Genomic DNA, 20652 nt, shown 5'->3' with positions numbered 1-20652 from the left:
TTCTGAAATAGATAAGGATTTAAATAAGAGGTGAGAGGAGGTGAAGGTGGAAGGAAGATAAGGAGGGGTCAGGAGGGGAGAGACAGAGGAAGATGTTTTTTGACATCTTATCCTTCCTGGCGTCTGCAGGGCGGTGTTCTTGTCTTACCTTAGTCTGAGTGTGTGTGTGTGTGTGTGAGGAATAAATGTGCGTGTTCTAACGTAACAGTATTTTCCCTTTGTGTGTCTCAGGGTATTAAGCGTGTGGACCCAGCCCTCTACTCAAACTACACAAACAAGTAGGTGCACTCACTCGTGTTTTTTTACCAAGCTTCCACCAAACATTATTTGAGGTCATATTTAGTAACAGGAAACAACTTCTGCTCAACTCCACGTCTTATACTTGACACATTATTGTCTCACTGGTGTTTAAAAATAGTTCAGAACCCTTATTTTCCCTTTACCTATATGACTGACATCAGTTGTAACTATCTGCTGGAGGCATCAACTCTCTTGTCTGTCTTACCCCTCCTCACTGTCACTCTTTCTGCCTCACGCTCAGGTTTTTCGGAGACCAGACAGTCGAGCGGGTGGATCTTTGTTCCATGTTGAAGAAGAAGCAACACGACGGATACTACCACACTGAGACTTCACTACAACTCGGTGAGTACGCATAAGCACACACAAACAAAGCCTCGCTGTGTTCCCGTGTACCGTTCATTTGGCTTTCAGGTGCAATTTTGAGCCACCAGAGGGCGCTCTGTGATCACAGGTTGGTTTAAATAACTGTGGCAGTGGGGTACAATTTGCTTGCAGCAGCATATTTTGGGGTAAAATTGTTGATTTATATATTTTTATCTCTGTTTATTATGTTGGAGTATGATATCTAAACATCATTGATTGTTCATGATGCACAGAACTCTTTTTCATACCTGTTTTTAAAGCACAAACATCTTATTTTATCTGCTTAGCAGAGGCTAAACGAGGTGAGAACCGGTCCATTCAAACGCCACTGGAATACTCGAGAGCTCATTTCCATTTTAGCTACTGCTGCCCAGTTTGCGCATCGCCACCCTGCCAGTTCTTTCTGACGTTGGCAGCGTTGTTGAGCAGCAGCTTTTAATGGCTCCTGAATGAATGGACCCGAAGAGGCTGCAGCAATTGATTAAAAAGGGAACGTGAGTGGAACAAGTTTTGGTTTGATGTCGATGAGATCAGCAGCGAAAGATGTTGTCACAATTTGATGCTGAAATCCTGTTTATTCAGACTGTGTTGGCAGAAGCGCGCACAGGCTGCTTGTCTTAGTTTACAGTTATTAACTTAATAACTACATTTGACTCACGTAAAAATATGGCACAAACCAGGTCAGTATGTTGCAGAATTTGTCAGCTTGTCAGTGCAGTTAATGTCACTTTATTTGCCCCTCATGAACTCCAGATGGCACTGTTTACCGCTGTGGGACTTGGGTTGAGTCCAGACAGACACTATCAGTGTGCTCCCACTGTCTATCAAATGCTGGAGGCTTGTAACAGCATGTTAGAAGCAAAAAGAGGATTTTGTCTCTGAAAGAAAAGAGGCTTTTACAGAATTAGTTTATGATTGCATTAGTTTTTAGTTCCACAGATACATCAGTTTGTCAGAATGCCTCTATGTTACACGTCTCATCCAACAGAGATGCAACAGGTGTGAAGCTCTGCGATTGTTGTAAACCGAGATGGATTGGCAGTGATGATGATGATGAAGGCAAATGCAATGCCTGCTGTTTCCTGCTAATGTCTGAAACATTTGTTAAAATCATCGCTTGTTCAATTCAATTATTACAATAACTGCTTTGTTATGATTCATAGAGGCATGCAGGGCAACGACTGAGGTGTAATTATTCAAGAAGGATTTGTGCAGGTTGTGCTGAAAAAGAAACGGCACATCAATCTGTAGTAATGTTCTAGTTTTTCAAAGATCAGGAACCATGTCATCTTTTTCATATTGAATGTAATTACATAGAATCAGTGATTGTTTCTGCCCTTGGAAAGCCTCGCTTGAGGTTTCCTGCTTTGATCTGAATGCTAGCTTGGTCTGTGGTTACATTCAAATCAGTCTTGTGATGTTCACAATCATAAACCAAACAAGATTTTCATGCCAGCTTTATCTTCCTTTTGTTCTATTCTGACTTAGAATCGGTTCAATATTCAGTGACTGGAGTATCTTGTAATATTAAGACATCCAGGTAGTGCAAAAGATGTTGTTTAAAAGCAGCTATGGGGCGCCAGTTTAGCTCAGCGGTTAAATCGACGACCATATACAGAGGCTATTCTCCTCGATGCGGCGGCCCCCGGGTTCAACTCCTGCCCTCGGCCCTTTGCCGCGTGTCATCCCCAATCTTCCACTTTCCTCTGTCCTCTCTCTCTCTTGCATAAAAAGCCAAATAATCTTTAAAAGCAGCTATGGCAAAGATTGTCTGTCAGGAATAATTGCCACATACATATGAATAAATGATCAAGTTGTTACCATGGAGTTATCAGGATTAATGTAGAGCTCCAGGTGAACATAAACAAATGCAAGCATGCACATCTATACAATATGTGACAGATTCACAGGGACTCCCCAAGTTCCTCTGTCAAGTAACACACTTAATTGCTCTGTGTGTGCGTGTGTGTATGTGTATGTGATGTCAGCATGAGTGGAACTAGGCTGTCACAGTGTTTTGTGGATCACTGAGCTGTCTATGAGAGACAAAGAGCGACAGTGTGTGTGTGTGTGTGTGTGTGTGTGTGTGTGTGTGTGTGTGTGTGTGTGCGTTTGGGAGTGACAGACGGGGCAGGGGGACGTTTACCTCACACTTCCTGTCACATAAAAGTGTTTTTGATAACAATGTTTACATATTTAAAAAGCTCCAGGTAAAAACTGAGACCTGCACCCACTTCTTAGATATAATAGTGCTTTATTCACACCGCAGAGTTGCATTGTGGGTGGTTTGGATATTACATCATAATGCTTCCTGTCTATGAATGAAGCGGTGCCAGTCCACCTTAAGCTTACAAGTTACATCAGCTTTTCAACCAATCTATGACGGTGATAAGAGACACTGACTCTACACTGTTTGTGTTCACAACGTAGAGGACAGTGAAGTCCCTGTGTATCAGCAGGAGACGTTTCCTTTTCACTAGCTCTCACCACAATATTAACAATACGTAAAAAATATTTTTCACACCTTAACTCCCAGAAAAACCCTTCAACACTTTCAACACTTAAAGATATAATCTCAAAGTTCTCAGTTTCGTTCTCTTTGGCAGCACCTATGGCGATAAACAGTAATTGCGGGAGCACACTTCCCAGATATCCAGACAGTGTCGCATGTGTGACGTTCACGTTTGGCTCCGGTTGTAACTCTTGATTTTCCTCGCTGACGGTCGCTTTCCTTTTTAGACTGTTTGCTTCATCTGAGCGTCAAATTTTGTTTCTTTTTCTTTGGATTTTAACTTATTTTTGAAGTTGTATCTGTAGTCATCGATCTTTTCTTTGTTTGTTCAGCCATAGTAGATTACTGTTTACTCGCAACACTTGCAGACACCAGAAAAGCAGCCGCTTAGCTCCGCCTACCCTCTCTGGCAGACCAACCACTGCTGGGTGATGGAAAGCTCGTCACTAACTGGGCACAGCTTGCGATTTTTTTCCACAAATGTCGCCACAGACAGCCAGTCCATCATAACACTATATACTGCAAATGCAAAGGCTTTCATCAGTGGGCCACAGGCTCAATCCATTGTGTTACCTCATTCGGCGACAGATGGTGACTGAACAGACATTTATTTATGTATTTAAGATGAAAATCTTTGAGATTAATACTTGAAGTTTGTGCTTTATATATGTAGTTTGTCTAAACTGTGTAGGGCGCATGGTGGTTGATGTTAAACAAGGAAATTAGCTCCTCCAAGACATTAGCATGCGGACATAGCATGTTGCTAAATCAATGCAGGATGAATGGGGTCTTAGTTGATTACATGATTGAACTCTCGTATGCAAGAGCACAGGCCATAGTGTCAGCTCTCCTTTACTTGACAGAAATCTATGTGGGAAAGCAAGGTGACACTTTCCCACCCCAATCTCAAAGATCTCAAGGTATTTTTAGATAATCAATGATGTGGCCTTTATAAATACAACAAAGAGAAACTGGAGGTTCCAGTGTGGCTGCATGTATAGCACAATTTCCCTTCTGTAGACTGTATATATCAACAATAATATGGATGCTTTACAAAGAATTTTCAAAGCTTTTCATGCATGAAGACAGAAGCTGTTTGTACAGCAGAGGGACACATTAATGAATCTGAGATGCTGTGGTGTGAGAATTGTACAGCTGTGAATTTCTATAGCATAAAGCCACGATAATTATTTCTTGGCTGCACTCATAAATTGGTCGGGTGGAATTGCTCTCTGAAGGAAAGCAATTACTCAGCCAGCTCTTAGCAGTCTTTTCACTCAGTGCAGACAATAATCCCGTTGAGACTAAAGGACTGACTCTTCACTCAACAGTTCAACAGATTCAGCCGAGAGATTGTTTTTAACCTTAACGATTTAAATTAGCGTCCTGCTGTATCACATACTGTTCTTTCCGGTAAGCACTCAAATTACTCAATGATTAAATAACAGTGACATCATACAAAGGATATTGTATTCATAATGATGTCATAATGTGTGTTACAGTTGGAAGGAATGGTTTTACTCTATGTACCATCTAGATTTTCACTGCCGCTTAACGTGATATCCATCCTGTACTTCATCCTGCTGGGCTTATCGTCCTGTAACATCCCTGTTCCTCACAGTTCAGTGTGCTTTTTCTAGTCTTGCATAGTGGTCAGTGTCTGATTGTGTGTATTTGTTAATCCCATAATCCACAGTACAAGATAATCCACAGCAGAGCCTGTAATTCACAACCCAATAGGGTGTGGGAATAGGGCAGGATGCCAGAATAAATAGACAGTGACAGAAGACGGGGTGAAAAGACAAACAGGAGATTTTGTTGGATATGTAAATCCTCTCATTCAAATTACAATCCTCAAGATTTCAATGACTTTGATTTGGTTACAACGTGACATCACCTATTTATGTAGTGTATTGAAAACGGTAGTTACACATTACTACTCCTGTATTCAGTTGAGAAGTCGCTGGGGTATCAAACGTGTCACAGGTAGCCATGTCCTAAGGCACTGTTACTCTAAACGGGACCATAATATACTAAATAAATGTTAAGACTTGAAACTACCATCAACTCTTCGGGAAATGTTTACTGAAGTAATAAATCAACCAGGATTTAGGGTCATTTTTCCATCTGTGTCCGAATAATCAGACTTCTTTTTGCAAGCAGTGGAGCCTCCCCCTGCTGGCCATTACAAAAAATGCAGGTTTAAATCACTTCTGCATTGGCTTCACTTTAAAAAAAACAGAGGCTACACAGTCTGTGGTGGTTACTGATAACAGCGCGACTGTAATATCTATAAAGGTAATGTGAATCAAGTGTGGAATTGGCTCCACTACTAATGATGAAAACTATTAGAACGGCATTTCCAAATAAAGCCTGTGGCATGCACATCAAGTTCTGATCTCAACATTTACAGATCATCTCTCTCTAAGTTTATGTCAATAAATCTATCATCGATTTATAAAGTGCATTTAAAGATGGCAGTAGCTGACCAAAGTGCTGTGCAATCCATGAGAACCGAACCAACCACAAGGATTAATAAAGAACAGGAAGCAGAATGAGAGGACATTTTTCAATTTGGAAATAGTTTGAAGCTGAAAGAAACTGGATTTTATCTGGTTGTCGATTGTTAAGGCAGAGTCAAATATCACAGGTAAGTATGGGGCTCAAGGTGGTGGGCATTTGACCTGAGCTGTTAGGCATTAGTTTGATGGGATTAGGGTTCCGTTGGCTCTCATTCATTTGGAGGACATTTTGAGCCATCTCCCTTTTGTCACTTTTCGGCAGCGTGTCATCTGCATAACAGTGGTGAGAAATGTGCTACTGGATCATTTTACCTGATGGTAGCATGTAGACGGAAAAGAGAAAGGGGCCGAGGATGGAGCCTTGTGGGATCCCACTGGGTGGATTAGGCATAGAGAAGATAAGATTACTGATGTTTACCGAGAAAGTAATATGGAAAACACTTGCTTATTACATCTAGCAGACATGTAGCAACATGTCAATTCAATTGGAGTCCTGTGAATGTCCATGAGTCACTCTCTTTTAATTGCATCTTTTGTCCGCAGGAGTACTGAGGGAAATATCTGTGTCTTTAGCTGCTAAAAGCTCCACTGTTTTCCCCAGCTAGTATTTTACTGTGTCTGTCTGCTATTTGTTGCTTACGAGGTAGGGTACAGTGAGGGTTATAGAGCTTTTCACTGAAAACTGCTGCTTGGTGCATGTGAGATACATGCTCTGAGAGTAGTGACAGTGACCCATACGATGACAGTTGCAGTTGGCCAGCTAAAAAACGAGCTGATATAAAGCTCCATAATATTTTGTTTGCAGGACAATCTCTACAAGAAACCCCTTTCACTTTGTCTCATTGCTTTCATGTTTTCTTTAATTACTTGTTATACAAATAAAAGTATTATTTATCTTTAAAGATTGTAACTTCAAGGTCCATTAACTACAACATTGTGGTTGTGATTTAGTATTACAACTTTTGGCATGTGCTGCTTTCGTTCCTGCGTTTGTTCAGACAGATGCTTGAAAGGTTTCACCTTAAAACAAAAACAGTCTCCTCTAATTCTTTTTCCATAAACTGCTGTGAAGTCGGTTTAAGCACAGGAATGGAGGTAATTTATGTTGCGATTTTTTTGTGAGATGGAAAATAGATCCGTCCTGTTGTAAAGACTTTGCTCCTCGTGTCACTTGAGAAGGTATTGTTTGGGGGAAAAGTGAGTAATGGTTAAACTCCCTTCAATCAGCCAGTTAAAAATAAATGTGTTTTCATGAAAAGCCAGTTGCAGCAAGTTCATAGTTGAAAGGTCAAAAGAGAAATGTTGTGGCTTTACTTGTTTGTGTTCTTACTTACACAACATACAACAAATGGTCAGTGTGACATTTCCAGTTGATCTGCAAAGAGCAGATAATACCCTCTAAGTATCCTGGTCGGTATAGCTCCTGTCATGACCTATTGGTATTTACAGTGCAACACTCAGCTACAGCTTCACATACAGAAACACATCTGTTTAATAACATATATATATTGGTAGAAAGAAGCCCTCAAACAGCATGCACACATGGAGAGGGGAAGGTGGTTTGTTGCTCTTTGACCTTTTGGTATTTTATGGTGATTAAGTCTGCACAGTCTGTGCTGCTTTGCCTATTTTATTCTTTTGTTCGTTGAAACCAGTTTGTGGCAGTGATGATTTTTCCAATGGCAGCAATTAACCAATTTGTATGTAAGTGGGTTAATTACTTTGAATCAGGAATCAGCAGCATCTTAAACATCAATACTGAGTACTAAAGGGAACACTGAGGCCTTCAGTGTGAAGACTCTTAGACACAGTCAAGTCTTGTTGCGGATGGTTGAATTTGTGCAGAGTAATTTCACACTATAAAGCACAGCAAATGAGCTTTACATGTTAATAATAACATTGGTGTCAATTTGCTAAAACAGCATTTTAAAAAGGTTCTGATTTGAACGATGAGTCTGAGTAGATGGTTTTGTTGGGAGGAGTATTTTTTATACCTACTGTTGTACAGAGAACACAACTAAAGATGACCGCACACTGTTACGATGAGGACAATGATATATTGCTGTATCAATATTTTGTCGCACCCCTGACCCATGCAAAACAGTTATTGATAGGCTGGCGTCAAATATCAATATTTAAATTTAGAAACATATTGCAACAGATTTCCCATTTCCCCCGTAACACGGAAGAAATTGGATGACTTAATCAGTTTTATTTCAGTTTTTCAGCATGTAAAACTTTAATGTTACTGTTAATAATTTCTTCAGACTCTGCAGCTCACTTGGATTTTTCGCATGTTTGCATTCGCTTTGTAAAACCAATAGCATTATCATGTCTGCCACTGTCATACGAGTGCTTCTATTACTGTGTAAATGTGTAAATACCAAAAATTGTCAGCCGGAGAATATATTCTATACGGTGTCCTCCATGGAAAGATTGTCCTGTCGCTTCTGGCTCCGTTTTTAAAAACTAATTTTATTGTATGAACTCTAAAACCCCCCTTGTCCTCTTTTTTTCCCCTTCCTCTCTCCATCTCCTCTCTAATTCATTAGATTAAGAGGGCGTCTGGTGGCCTGATTACATGTGCATTGCAACAATAAGAACTCTCGCCAGTATTGTTGGCTTTACTGTGTCCTGCTTTATGCTGCATTCACATAATGGTTTTAGCACATTTATAAGTACTTGATTCTAAAAAAAAACATCCCATTAGGCTCCAGGTTGTTTTTCAGTTTCCAACTAGACTTTCCTACTCTGAAAAAAATGGTTTTAATAAACCTTTGGAAATGGCTGCAAAGCCTCCATCACTGACATGCACATCTTCTGCTTTAAGTGGTTAAAGTTGGGGTTTGAAACTTTTTAAACAACAAGAGTAAGCCAGAGTTTGAAAGTATCCAACCAGAGAAATTTTAAAGCCATTTCCTCCTAAACATATTAAGAGTCAACATTATATTTATAAAATTAACTTTCTCTGTTATTTTTATGCAAGAAGCTCGCTAGCTTTAGCTTGTAGAACGTAACGCTCATGAGCAATGAGCGTATGCAAGGTGTGTCCAGGTAGGTAGTTAGGAACCAAATAGATTGACAGATTTATTACAGCATTATTTCTCTGGAGCATTTCATTTATTCATTGCTGTAAGGGAGGGGTGCAACAATTAGTCGACATTGTTCACAAAAATCGATGACAAAATTTGTTTCCAACGAATTGAACTGTTGACAATTAGTTGGTTACGTCATCCCGCATGTTTTTCATGCTGTGCACAGACATAAGCCATCTCGCATCCTTACTATCTCTGCTGAGAGTTACGTGCTCAAAACAGCGACCAGGAAGCGACAGGTAAACAAAACGTGGCAAAATGGCGGCAGCCGATGCAACACCATCGCGTCCTGAAATAGCCTGGGAGCATTTCACCCTCAAAGCTGCAAAGAAAAGGATCGCCTGTAGGGTTTGTAGGGTAATGCGCGAGCATTTGAAGAGGAGGCACGCTGGACTTGTGGACTTGATTTGATTTATTTTTTATAACAGCACTTTGTCTGTCCTTGGTTTTAAATAGACAAAAACTTGATATTGGGTGTTTAATTGTTTATCTTTCATCATCAGTTGGAGCCAAATCAGCAGCAAAGCTTATTAAAAGACTTCTTTTTGAATGGAGGACTCATATTTATTGTCTTTATTGTTAGTTAGCACATGCTTACAAGAACCTCCAACTAAATTAAAAAGCTGAGGGATAAATAAGAGCCATTAAGTCTTTGTGCAATTCATTATCCGATTAGTTGAGTAATCGAAAACCTCTATATACCTAACAATCCCAAAGTTACAAATGTAGGCTGTTTAAATGATGCGACTCCAAGGCTAGCAGCGGGGGTGACCTCGCACTTTTCAGACTTTGCATTGAGCCAGTTTTTCACACTCTCGGACTACGTGCCGGATAATGCCCAGAGATGGGACATTTCCTGTGCTATCCTATGTCCTGTGTTACAATGGAAGAAAACCTTGACAGCATCTGGAACACACAACACATTCTGTCAAGCACAACTATGAATACGGCAAAGAGAGAAAACAGTGATGTTGGTGGTGCTGCCAGTTAAAAGGTGAAGTCTACCATGTACATGATCATGCAGGCTGAGAAAGATGGCAAGCTGTGACTGGTTTGGGTCCAACGTGTAGTCCCTTAGCCAACTCCCAGCAAGAGTTACTGAATCTCACATCGACCATCTTGAAAGACACAAATGTCATGTAGTCTGATCACTGAATCACACGTGGCGAGAGGGAACTTGCCAACAACATCTGTCAGGTCCTAAAGATGACTCAGTAGCAACAAGACCCTGCTAGTGCTTTTCAAGTATTGGTAAAGCAAGAACAGTAAAGCCGGTGCATTTTAGGCTTGTGTTTTATCTCATGCCGACTCTAAATCTACAGCATAAATGAAGCACCTGGCAACTTAGTGCTTAGAGTAGTGAAAGTTAAGAGGATAGAAGAAGAGCTGGAGTGAGATTAAGGAGATGCAGAAAGGACAGAAGATGAAAGAGGCAGAGGAGGAGGAGAATGAAGAAACAGTGACTGAGCAAAGAAGTGGATTGAAGGACAAGTGCGAGGGATAAATGAGCATAGAGCAGGGGGAAAAGGGACATCCAACCAGAATGATAAATGCGCATGGGAAGACAAAGGAGAGACAGGCGCGCGGAGGCAGCAGAATTAAGCAGATAGCGAGGGCGAGACGAGCAGATAGGTCGGCCAGACAGACGGCGAGAGGAAATTGAGAGTCTGAGTGGAGATGACATTAAACAGACGAGCAGATTCCAGTTTGATATTAAAGCAGGAGGGCCGAAGAGGCCCGACGTGGGTCAAGCAAAGACGGAGTCATGCAGCATGAGGCAAGAAGCGAGACGAGTAATAGTAGAGTGCTGTGACAGACGGAGGAGGATTGTAGAGAGGGTTTAGAGAGGGAGAGATGTCCCTCAGGTCATCTGTGTCAGATGTGATGAGAATCAGCTGAAGCCTGTCTGGCTGCCTCGAGACATTTTATTCTAGTGTTGAACATCTTGAAGATTTACTTAGATGAGCTCTGTCAAGATTTTAATAGTTATTTATTATCCAGGAATTTGTTTCATCAAGTTTTTTTTAGGAGAAACATGTTTTTTTGTCAGATCTGCAATTCTTGTGCAAATAAAAGTTCAAAGACGTGAAAATAACCCTTTAAAACGCCCATTTCCTGATTTATTTCTAATTGCAACAATGATACCAGCGTTTCTCTAACAAAATAAAGTGAAAGACAGTGTGTCACGTAATGGAAACAACATCAAGATGTCATCAAAATGCAAACCAAAACCAGTGAACAAATCCCACAGCCATAAACGGTGATTGATTCAGAGACGCTTTAACAACCTGAACAGTCTGGGTGAGCAAATAGAAATACCGCAGAGCTGTCGCATTAAACCCAACGACCGCCTTAATGGTTTGTTTGTTCACCGACGGAGCAAAGATGCATGTGAAAATGCAGCTCTACATTTGATTCACCAAACTCGAAACATTGACAGGCAGAACGAGGCCTGTATTTTGTGAGTCTGTGTGTGTTTTGGAGACGGACAGGGTCAGGTTTTAGGGGGCTTTTAAATAATATTTTCCCACCCAAACTGCAGCTATTGTTAAAATATGAATCACGCTCGAGTTGTGCGTGTCATGTAATGGTTGGCATTCATAATTCAGAACTCACCTGTTGCTGAGCTCCCAAAATAACACAATGCCTCCGCCATATAGCTCACTACATTGTTCTCTGCCTAAGCCAAGTTGGCGTCCTTAAATCCCTGCTGAAATGTGCCATTCGTTTAAATAATCTTTTTCTTTGTAACTTGGATTAAGTGTCCTACAATTTGGACGTTGAACAATCCCACAAAATGGCAGGCCTCTTCTCTTAGTGGCACTCGGAGAAGAGCAGTGATCTATATGGAAACTAGGCACTTTTGTGACGAACGGTTCGCTCAAAGCAGATTGTTTGAACCATGATGAAGCTATGTGAAAGGAAAGTATAGGAGCATTTAGTACTTTTGATAACACAGGGAGTGTCCTGTAGCTTTAATATGTAGCTTAGCGTACTCGCCTTGGTTTGATTTGTGTACACTTGAAATTAGAGATAGACCAATATGGTTTTTTCAGGGCCGATACCGATACCGATTATTAGTAGTCAAGGAGGCCGATAACCGATATTTGGAGCCGATATTCATTTGCCGTAAAAGTTAAAATATTGGCGTCCATACTTTGAATAATACAAACTCCAACACTTAACTTTGTTTAAATGCCTTTAAGCATATGTTTATTAAACAAACAAACAAAAAGCGCAGGGAGTTCCCAGGGTCAGCAGCATCTCTTATAAAGTTAACTGAAAATTTAAATAAATAACTTCCTGAAGTTTTATAAAGTAAATAAAACAAAGTTAAATAAGATTTGCAAAGAAATAAACTCTTATCGGCCGTCAGATTTTTAAAAAAAAAAGGCCGATGCGGATATGCATCAAAATGCCGAATATCGGCGCCGATAATTCTATCTATCCCTACTTGAAATATATATGCAGGTAGTGGTACAAGCCAATACCTTCAAACCTACAACTTCAAAAATAAGTGAAAATCCAAAGAAAAACAAACAAATTTGACGCTCAGATGAAAAAAAATAAAAAATAAAAATGAAAGTGACCGTCAGCGAGGAAAATCAAGAGTTACAACTGGAGCCAACCTCCAACATGCAACACTGTCTGGATATCTGGGAAGTGTGCTCCCGCAATTACCGTTTATCGCCATAGGTGCTGCCAAAGAGAACCAAACTGAGATCTTCGAGATTACAACTTTAATATCTGCTTTGGACCAACACAAGAAGAAGAAGAACAAGAAGGGATCTTCTCTATTTTTTCACACGTTAAATGTGTGTTTTGGTTAGCAGAAAGGGCTAGACAAGCCCAACCCTACTGCACAGACTCTGGTTCCAAATGCGCGAGATGGTAGCGCCTGCTTCGGAGGGTATTTTGGCTTCACTTTTTTACAACGAGAAGATGTGTTGTCCATCTTTACATACAGTCATTGTTGTCAACAGCAATGCCATGATTGAAAAAGCATTCTAGTATGAATGCTAAAATGTCACATCACAGGCTTTTCAATATGTTCCACACATGGGGGCTTGTTGGTATGTAAAGAGTTAATTATAAGTATTATAATAAACAGCACACCGTAGCAGACTGCAGTCCCTGTTATCTTCAACACGCAGTCGCCTCACTCTCTCTGTGTGCATAACCTGTCTTGTGACCGAGTGCTGAGGCACCATGAGTCGACCTTCAGCTCAACAAAGTCAACACTGTTGCTGTCTTCTTTGTTTATCCGTCTCTCGCTCTTCTTCTCTGTATTGTAAGCCTTTATAAAAGCACTCTTCATGTTGTCAGACACTTGATAATTACAGCATTTAGGATACATTTCTACTGTTTTGATCAGTTTGAAGTTTCATGTTGGTTGTAAAAGCGCTATCTGGCTCTGATTTATGGGCTTGGAAAATAACAACAACCAGATTTACACCGACCTTTAAAAAGCACAAATCAATGCGATTATGCCTTTGTGCATGCAGGGGTGATGCGTTCATGGATACATATGGGGGCATTGTATCTGACACTAATTGAAAATTCGGCCTTGTCAATGACACTTTAGCCCTACAAATAGCAATCATCACAGCTGCATGTCCGTGTGTGTGTGTGTGTGTGTACAGAGGCAGCTGTTGGCTCAATGCTGCTGTTGGAGACAACGCTCCACTGTCGGCTAACACAGCTGAGCTCAGTGCATAATGCAGCACAATGCATGTGATGTGTGTGTGTTTGTGTGTGTGTGTGTTTCCTCCCTCTTCACACCCAACATCCTGCTTACCCCTCGTTTGGAATCCTCCATTAACCATGCAGGGTGGAGCGATTTTGTGTTTAACTCAACTTCATCTTCAGGGTTGTGCACATGCAGCTGGAAAATAACGTCCCTGCAGCTGGTGGAGAATCGTTGTCGGACTTGAGGATCCTCCTGAAGGGGCTGCGTAGAGAAGGCTTGAACCAGTGCCTTCTGGTTGACGAGCGGTGTCTTTTATCACCTCCTGGAGGTTTTTATTCCTGCAAAAATCTGTCCATCCACCATATTTATTAAAAGTAGCGTCACTGCTTTCCGCTCAGTTGTTAAATTTCTCAGTTATTCCACATATTCGTCATTAAAAGATGGCAAGAGAGACGAGTAGACACATAAACGACTGAACAAGTTAATGATGCTCATAGAAGCTCAAAAGCTCCTGATTAGTCTGTTTTGACTCTCAGTTAGCTGTAATCATAACTCCATTATACCACTTGTAGAATAATACAAGGAAGATTTAGCATCTTTTTTTCTGCTTTCCTCTCTCAGAATAGAGCTTTCAATCAGCACTAATAACTCCCATTGCTGACTACAACGAGCGCTCGCTGTGAGGCCATTACATCAGAGCGCAGCGCTGACGCTGAGCTGATGGAGAGCAGGAAACTCTCATTTAACGCACTGTGACGTGTTTACATCACAGTTGTTCAGTTCCTGCCAACGTTTAGCAGCAAGAATAAGCTTTGATTAATGTATGGTAATCTACATACAGTGTTAAGAGTGTATGGCTGCCCTAAAACACTGTAGTAATCCCTGTTTACTCACACTGTTGTGACCAAGTGTGAGGCATTTTAGACAGCTGTCATAATGACACCAAACATGGATCAACAAATGAATCTGCTATCTGCTATCATCACTAATCTGATCCTTACTTTAGGTTGGTAATGATTTATTTTGGGAAAAGAGAGACTAGATGTGCTTAAAGATGGATGATAGAAAACATATTAAAGTTGTAATTTTATTAAAACACTTAGAGTATAGTGATTAAGGCTACATCTAATGCTGATGTCATTAATAGGGGAGGGAATCACCTTTAACCAGATGATGAGATGATATTTGCAATATGCAGAGTACTGCAACAAAATATATTGTTATTTATTAGTTTTTTAAAACTCTTTTATTAAACTTTTACTGCATCAAAACTGGATTCAGTCAGAGAAGTCAGACTGATCAACGCACACACCTGACAAATTGAACTTGTATTACAGTATTAAACAAACTCAGCTGAATGCAAATATGTGTACACACTTTGCACTGTTCCTATTTTTGAAAAGCTTAATTTGTTATGTTAATATGACCTTTATAATCTATATCATACAAAATTATACTTTGCATCTGTGTAGCAATACAGTATTGACACACATAATATCTTAACACTCATTTTCCCCCAACCCTTTCATTCAGTCTATAAAACGTGAGAAAAATCCACAGGGTCCACAGGGCCATCCTCAATATTTTTGTTTTGTCAATTAAAATTAAAATCAAGACGTCATATATTGCAGTTAACCATGATTAAAAAAAATCAAAGACAAAACACAGATTCTCACCTTTTTTTAAAGCAAGAATAAGCATTCAACCAAGTATAAAATATTACATTATCCCATTAAAATGAGCTAACCTAGCTATTATTGCTCACATTAAAATGAGCTAACCTAGCTGTTATTACTCACATTAAAATGAGCTAACCTAGCTATTATTACTCACATTAAAATGAGCTAACCTAGCTATTATTGCTCACATTAAAATAAGCTAACCTAGCTGTTATTACTCACATTAAAATGAGCTAACCTAGCTATTATTGCTCACATTAAAATGAGCTAACCTAGCTGTTATTACTCACATTAAAATGAGCTAACCTAGCTATTATTGCTCACATTAAAATAAGCTAACCTAGCTGTTATTACTCACATTAAAATGAGCTAACCTAGCTATTATTGCTCACATTAAAATAAGCTAACCTAGCTGTTATTACTCACATTAAAATGAGCTAACCTAGCTGTTATTACTCCCATTAAAATAAGCTAACCTAGCTGTTATTACTCACATTAAAATGAGCTAACCTAGCTATTATTGCTCACATTAAAATAAGCTAACCTAGCTGTTATTACTCACATTAAAATGAGCTAACCTAGCTGTTATTACTCCCATTAAAATTAGCTAACCTAGCTGTTATTACTCACATTAAAATGAGCTAACCTAGCTGTTATTACTCACATTAAAATGAGCTAACCTAGCTGTTATTACTCCCATTAAAATTAGCTAACCTAGCTGTTATTAATCACATTAAAATTAGCTAACCTAGCTATTATTACTCACATTAAAATAAGCTAACCTAGCTATTATTACTCACATTAAAATAAGCTAACCTAGCTGTTATTACTCAAATTAAAATGAGCTAACCTAGCTGTTATTACTCACATTAAAATGAGCAAACCTAGCTGTTATTACTCAAATTAAAATGAGCTAACCTAGCTATTATTGCTCACATTAAAATAAGCTAACCTAGCTGTTATTACTCACATTAAAATGAGCTAACCTAGCTATTATTGCTCACATTAAAATAAGCTAACCTAGCTGTTATTACTCACATTAAAATGAGCTAACCTAGCTGTTATTACTCCCATTAAAATAAGCTAACCTAGCTGTTATTACTCACATTAAAATGAGCTAACCTAGCTATTATTGCTCACATTAAAATAAGCTAACCTAGCTGTTATTACTCACATTAAAATTAGCTAACCTAGCTGTTATTACTCCCATTAAAATGAGCTAACCTAGCTGTTATTACTCACATTAAAATGAGCTAACCTAGCTGTTATTACTCCCATTAAAATTAGCTAACCTAGCTGTTATTACTCCCATTAAAATTAGCTAACCTAGCTGTTATTAATCACATTAAAATGAGCTAACCTAGCTATTATTGCTCACATTAAAATAAGCTAACCTAGCTATTATTACTCACATTAAAATAAGCTAACCTAGCTGTTATTACTCAAATTAAAATGAGCTAACCTAGCTATTATTGCTCACATTAAAATGAGCTAACCTAGCTGTTATTACTCACATTAAAATGAGCAAACCTAGCTGTTATTACTCAAATTAAAATGAGCTAACCTAGCTGTTATTACTCACATTAAAATGAGCTAACCTAGCTGTTATTACTCCCATTAAAATAAGCTAACCTAGCTATTATTGCTCACATTAAAATTAGCTAACCTAGCTATTATTGCTCACATTAAAATGAGCTAACCTAGCTGTTATTACTCCCATTAAAATTAGCTAACCTAGCTGTTATTACTCCCATTAAAATTAGCAAACCTAGCTATTATTGCTCACATTAAAATAAGCTAACCTAGCTGTTATTACTCAAATTAAAATGAGCTAAACTAAGCTGACTTATTTCGGCGGATTGATATGATTACAGTTAATCTTCATGATTCTGTGATTAGAGCCGCATCCCTAGCAACTGTTCTGTTCTGTTCTTCATAGCAACAGTCTGTTAGCGAGGAATAGCAGAACTCAAAATGCCGTAATTAACCAGTTAGAATCAAGTATTTAACACAGCCGTATTATACATTATAATAGTTTTCTGACGTATAATACCTTTTCAGGCTCAGGTCAAAAACCACGGTCACATGATCTGAGGTGTATTTACTTCTTATGCAAGTGAGTAAAAGAAACCTGACCTGATTCAAGGCAGGTGTCATTAAATAATAACAGCCTGAATGGCCTGACACCGTTCGGTCGGGCTCAGTGAGATTCAGGATGTAAATACCACACCACATTTCTGAGTGACTGCACAATATGAGAACATGTACAATATACTAAATATAAATGAAAGTGTACTCCACATTCCCTTGACCCTCACATTGGGATACCTATTTGAACACCTGGACATCACCTGAGCTGTAATCCACACTTAACCTTGACTCTGACCTATTTTTAACATTGAAATTGAATCGACTTATTTTATTCTTTGGGGATGTTTAGCCAACACAAAATACTATTATAGGACTCATAAATAACACAGATACATGCAGCAGCAGGCAGCTGCTGCCGGCTATCCAACAGCTATTATCCAAGCTACAGTGACAGGGGGGTGGGGGTGGAGCCTGGAGCCTCCCTCCCCCCTACACACAAACACACGCACTGTCTATATTGCTCCGTTTTCCTTTTCCACACACTTGCCACAAATATAAGCACTCACTCTCCTTTCCTTGAGTATACACTTATTGAAGCACACTTCTCCTCTGTCTCCTGTCGGCCACACACACACACACACGCACGCACGCACACACACAAACACTTGACTATAATACAAATCCCTCCTCCGCTTTCCCCACTCCACACACATAAAATTACACTCTTTTTGTCTTTTTGTCTCCTACACGCACACTCCACCTCTTCTCCCATTCTCTTTCTGTCTCCCTCCTTCTCCCACTCTCTCCCTCTCTCTCTCTCTGATACACACACGCACACACCCCTCCTCCCCGTCACAGTGCAAAGTAGAGCGAGAGCAAGGAGCCACTCGTCCTTTTTTTTTTATCGTCTGCTGACTTGCTCGGCCGTCTTCAGGAGGGGAAAGGGAGAGGTATTTTTTTTCTCTTGTTGCCTCCATCCTCTCCGGTGTCTTGTCTGTCCTTTTTAAATCGGAGATAACGAGTGGGAGAAGCAGGACTCTCGCTCCATTCACCGGTCTTTGAACAAGAGGGAGAAAAAGAGGGGTAACATCGGGGAGAGGGGAGCAGGAGGAGAGGGAAGGAGGGAGGCGCCATGGGTCAACTGTGCTGCTTCCCGTTCTCCCAAGCGGAGGAGAAAATCAGTGAGTGTCTCCTGCTCCAGTGTTCATGCGTGGGTGTGTGTTGTTGGAGATACCAATTGGATTGATGTACTCAGTGGTGCTGTCTATGGGAAGGGTCTGTATGCATGCAAAGTAGGGATATACTGTACACTGTGTGTGTGTGTGTGTTACTTTGTGTCAGTTGTCTGTGTCTGTGTGTGTGCAGCAACATCCCTGATGACCTACAGATGGGCGAGGAGCGTTTGTGCGACCATGCACTTCCCTTTGTGTGCAGTCTGGTGCTGTATGAGTGAATGTATTAACCATCATGTTCCAGCTGTACTCAGTAAACTGCTCCCTGCTTAGTGCGTCTGATTTATGAGCTTCCGCAACAAGATGAAATTGTTGCCTTGTTTGGAGTCACCCGCGAGTGTCCCTACAGTCCTCTTACTGCAAACATCAACTGTCAGAGCTCAACTTAAACCTTTTCTTAAACCTCGTACTAATTAGATCCAAGTGATTACCCAGAGTGCATTTCCTTCTTGGAAGAGCTGTTTCCTAAAACATCCGCCTTTGCTAGCTTGCAGTTTTCCTCTGCGCTGCTGTTGAAGATGCTTCGCTGTTCTTTGCACGTTACTTGAACCGACTGTCAATCAGCAGACGGAGCAGGGACTCTCTCTTAAAATGTGTCATCAAAAACTCCACAGGGTACTTTTTTTTTTTGATCACACATCGGTGCTCTTTAATGAAACTGATTCATGAAGAGCTAACAAGTGAGGTTTCAAAGTATCTTTCTGTTTTGCGCAAGCTGATGCAGTAAAGCCTTATTCGTACTTGCCCTTAGATATGACAGAACTGCGATGTGCGTAAATAAATATCAAAGAGTGCTTACGAGCTATAACTCTTAGTTTCCTTGTCTGCTGTGCTGCATGTTCTACAACATACCTGTCTTTGGTACATGTATTCCCTAAATCCAAAATAATCCCGTTAATCTGATAGCTAGCTTGGCCTTCATCCGATTGCATCAGAATGTGTGAAAGCAATAGAAATGTACCCAGGACTTCAACTGGTCATATTTTCGGATGCTTAGTAAGAAAGCATGGCATGGTTACATAAAATAATTCTTCTTAGTGGTTGTGATTAATTTAGACTTTTGCGAATCTACGCAGAGTCTTTTCTGAAGCCTTTATTGTTGTGAGTATTTCTACTTGTGTGCTGGTGTATCAGTGTTACAAAAACAACTAGTTGTTGGCGTTCAGGTGTCTTTGCCAGTGTGATCTTCTTGCGGCCTCTTTGAGTGCTTCAAAGCATGCAGACTGGAACAGAGCGGATGATGTTGGAGTTTTATCTCATAATTGTTGACTTTTAATGACGTTGCTGCAACACTGGAAATATGCACCCAGAGTATGCCCAAGACTCTGATGCAAACTATCGTCATTTGAGTTTAACTTCATGTTGCAGCCAACATGTTGCAGCCAACAGGCTCCCCTGTAGTTGCAGTGCAATGCTACCAAGCAGACCAATCACAGTTGTTGTTATGTGTTTTGCGTCAGTGCAATGTGTAGTTACAATTCTGGGGAGGTGAGCGTCAGGCTAATCTGTGGGGTGTGTGCTTCAGAAGAATGACTGAGGGTGTAGTGCCCTGAACAGGGGTGGGACAAAATATCGAAACGGCAATATATTGTCGCCTGACTTGTGCAATACAATTAGCGATAGGCTGGTGCCAATATATTGATATTTTAATGAACAAATATATGGCGCTCTAAACACATTTCCCTGCGTTCAAGACTCCCATTACTCATCATTACTTTATGCCTCCTTGCAGTGGCGCTTATCACTTGAATGAAGGTAATTAGAATGGAAATGAATTGGCCAAAGAGAAATGTTAATTTTTTACACACTCATTTGTTTTTACAGTTGTTCTTTAAATTTAAAATACAGACTGAAGACTCCCCCCAACAACAGTTTGTGTCTAATCCTTTGAAACTGACACCAATTGCAGTGAATACATAAATAAATGTATCAATGCGTTTTGTATTGTTCAGTTAATCAGATATCATGTCATTTTATTTTATTTTTATTTTATTTTGAGTCTTATTGATAAAGTAAATATTTATTTGTTTGTAGTTTTTATTGGCATCATAGTTCTTGCTGCGTCCTGAAAGATTTCAAGTCGAGCTGAAACGGCATTTCGAGAGTATCTAGCTTCCGTATCGTGACGTATTTCCGAGTGAAACAGGACGTGCAGGCGGGACGTATCA

The 20652-nt window shown here is 39.9% G+C and overlaps 1 protein-coding gene across 3 annotated transcripts in view; it reads left to right on the top strand.

The window, feature by feature from the left end:
• LOC138585421 (A-kinase anchor protein 7-like) overlaps positions 1-20652 on the top strand; it is a 51367-nt gene that overhangs the window by 11360 nt on the left and 19355 nt on the right. For all 3 annotated transcript variants that reach the window (XM_069657737.1, XM_069657738.1, XM_069657736.1), the window contains exons 8-9: positions 232-278; positions 542-642. In XM_069657737.1, the coding sequence (XP_069513838.1) occupies positions 232-278; positions 542-642 (148 nt within the window). The remainder of the gene's footprint in view (positions 1-231; positions 279-541; positions 643-20652) is intronic.

The sequence above is a fragment of the Semicossyphus pulcher genome, unplaced genomic scaffold (genome assembly GCF_022749685.1).
Source record: "Semicossyphus pulcher isolate SPU_LCO1_2020_fin unplaced genomic scaffold, fSemPul1.0.p SCAF_11, whole genome shotgun sequence".
Taxonomy (NCBI): domain Eukaryota; kingdom Metazoa; phylum Chordata; class Actinopteri; order Labriformes; family Labridae; genus Semicossyphus; species Semicossyphus pulcher.
The sequence above is the reverse complement of the archived record's forward strand: the minus strand, read 5'-3'. Positions and strand labels throughout refer to the sequence as shown.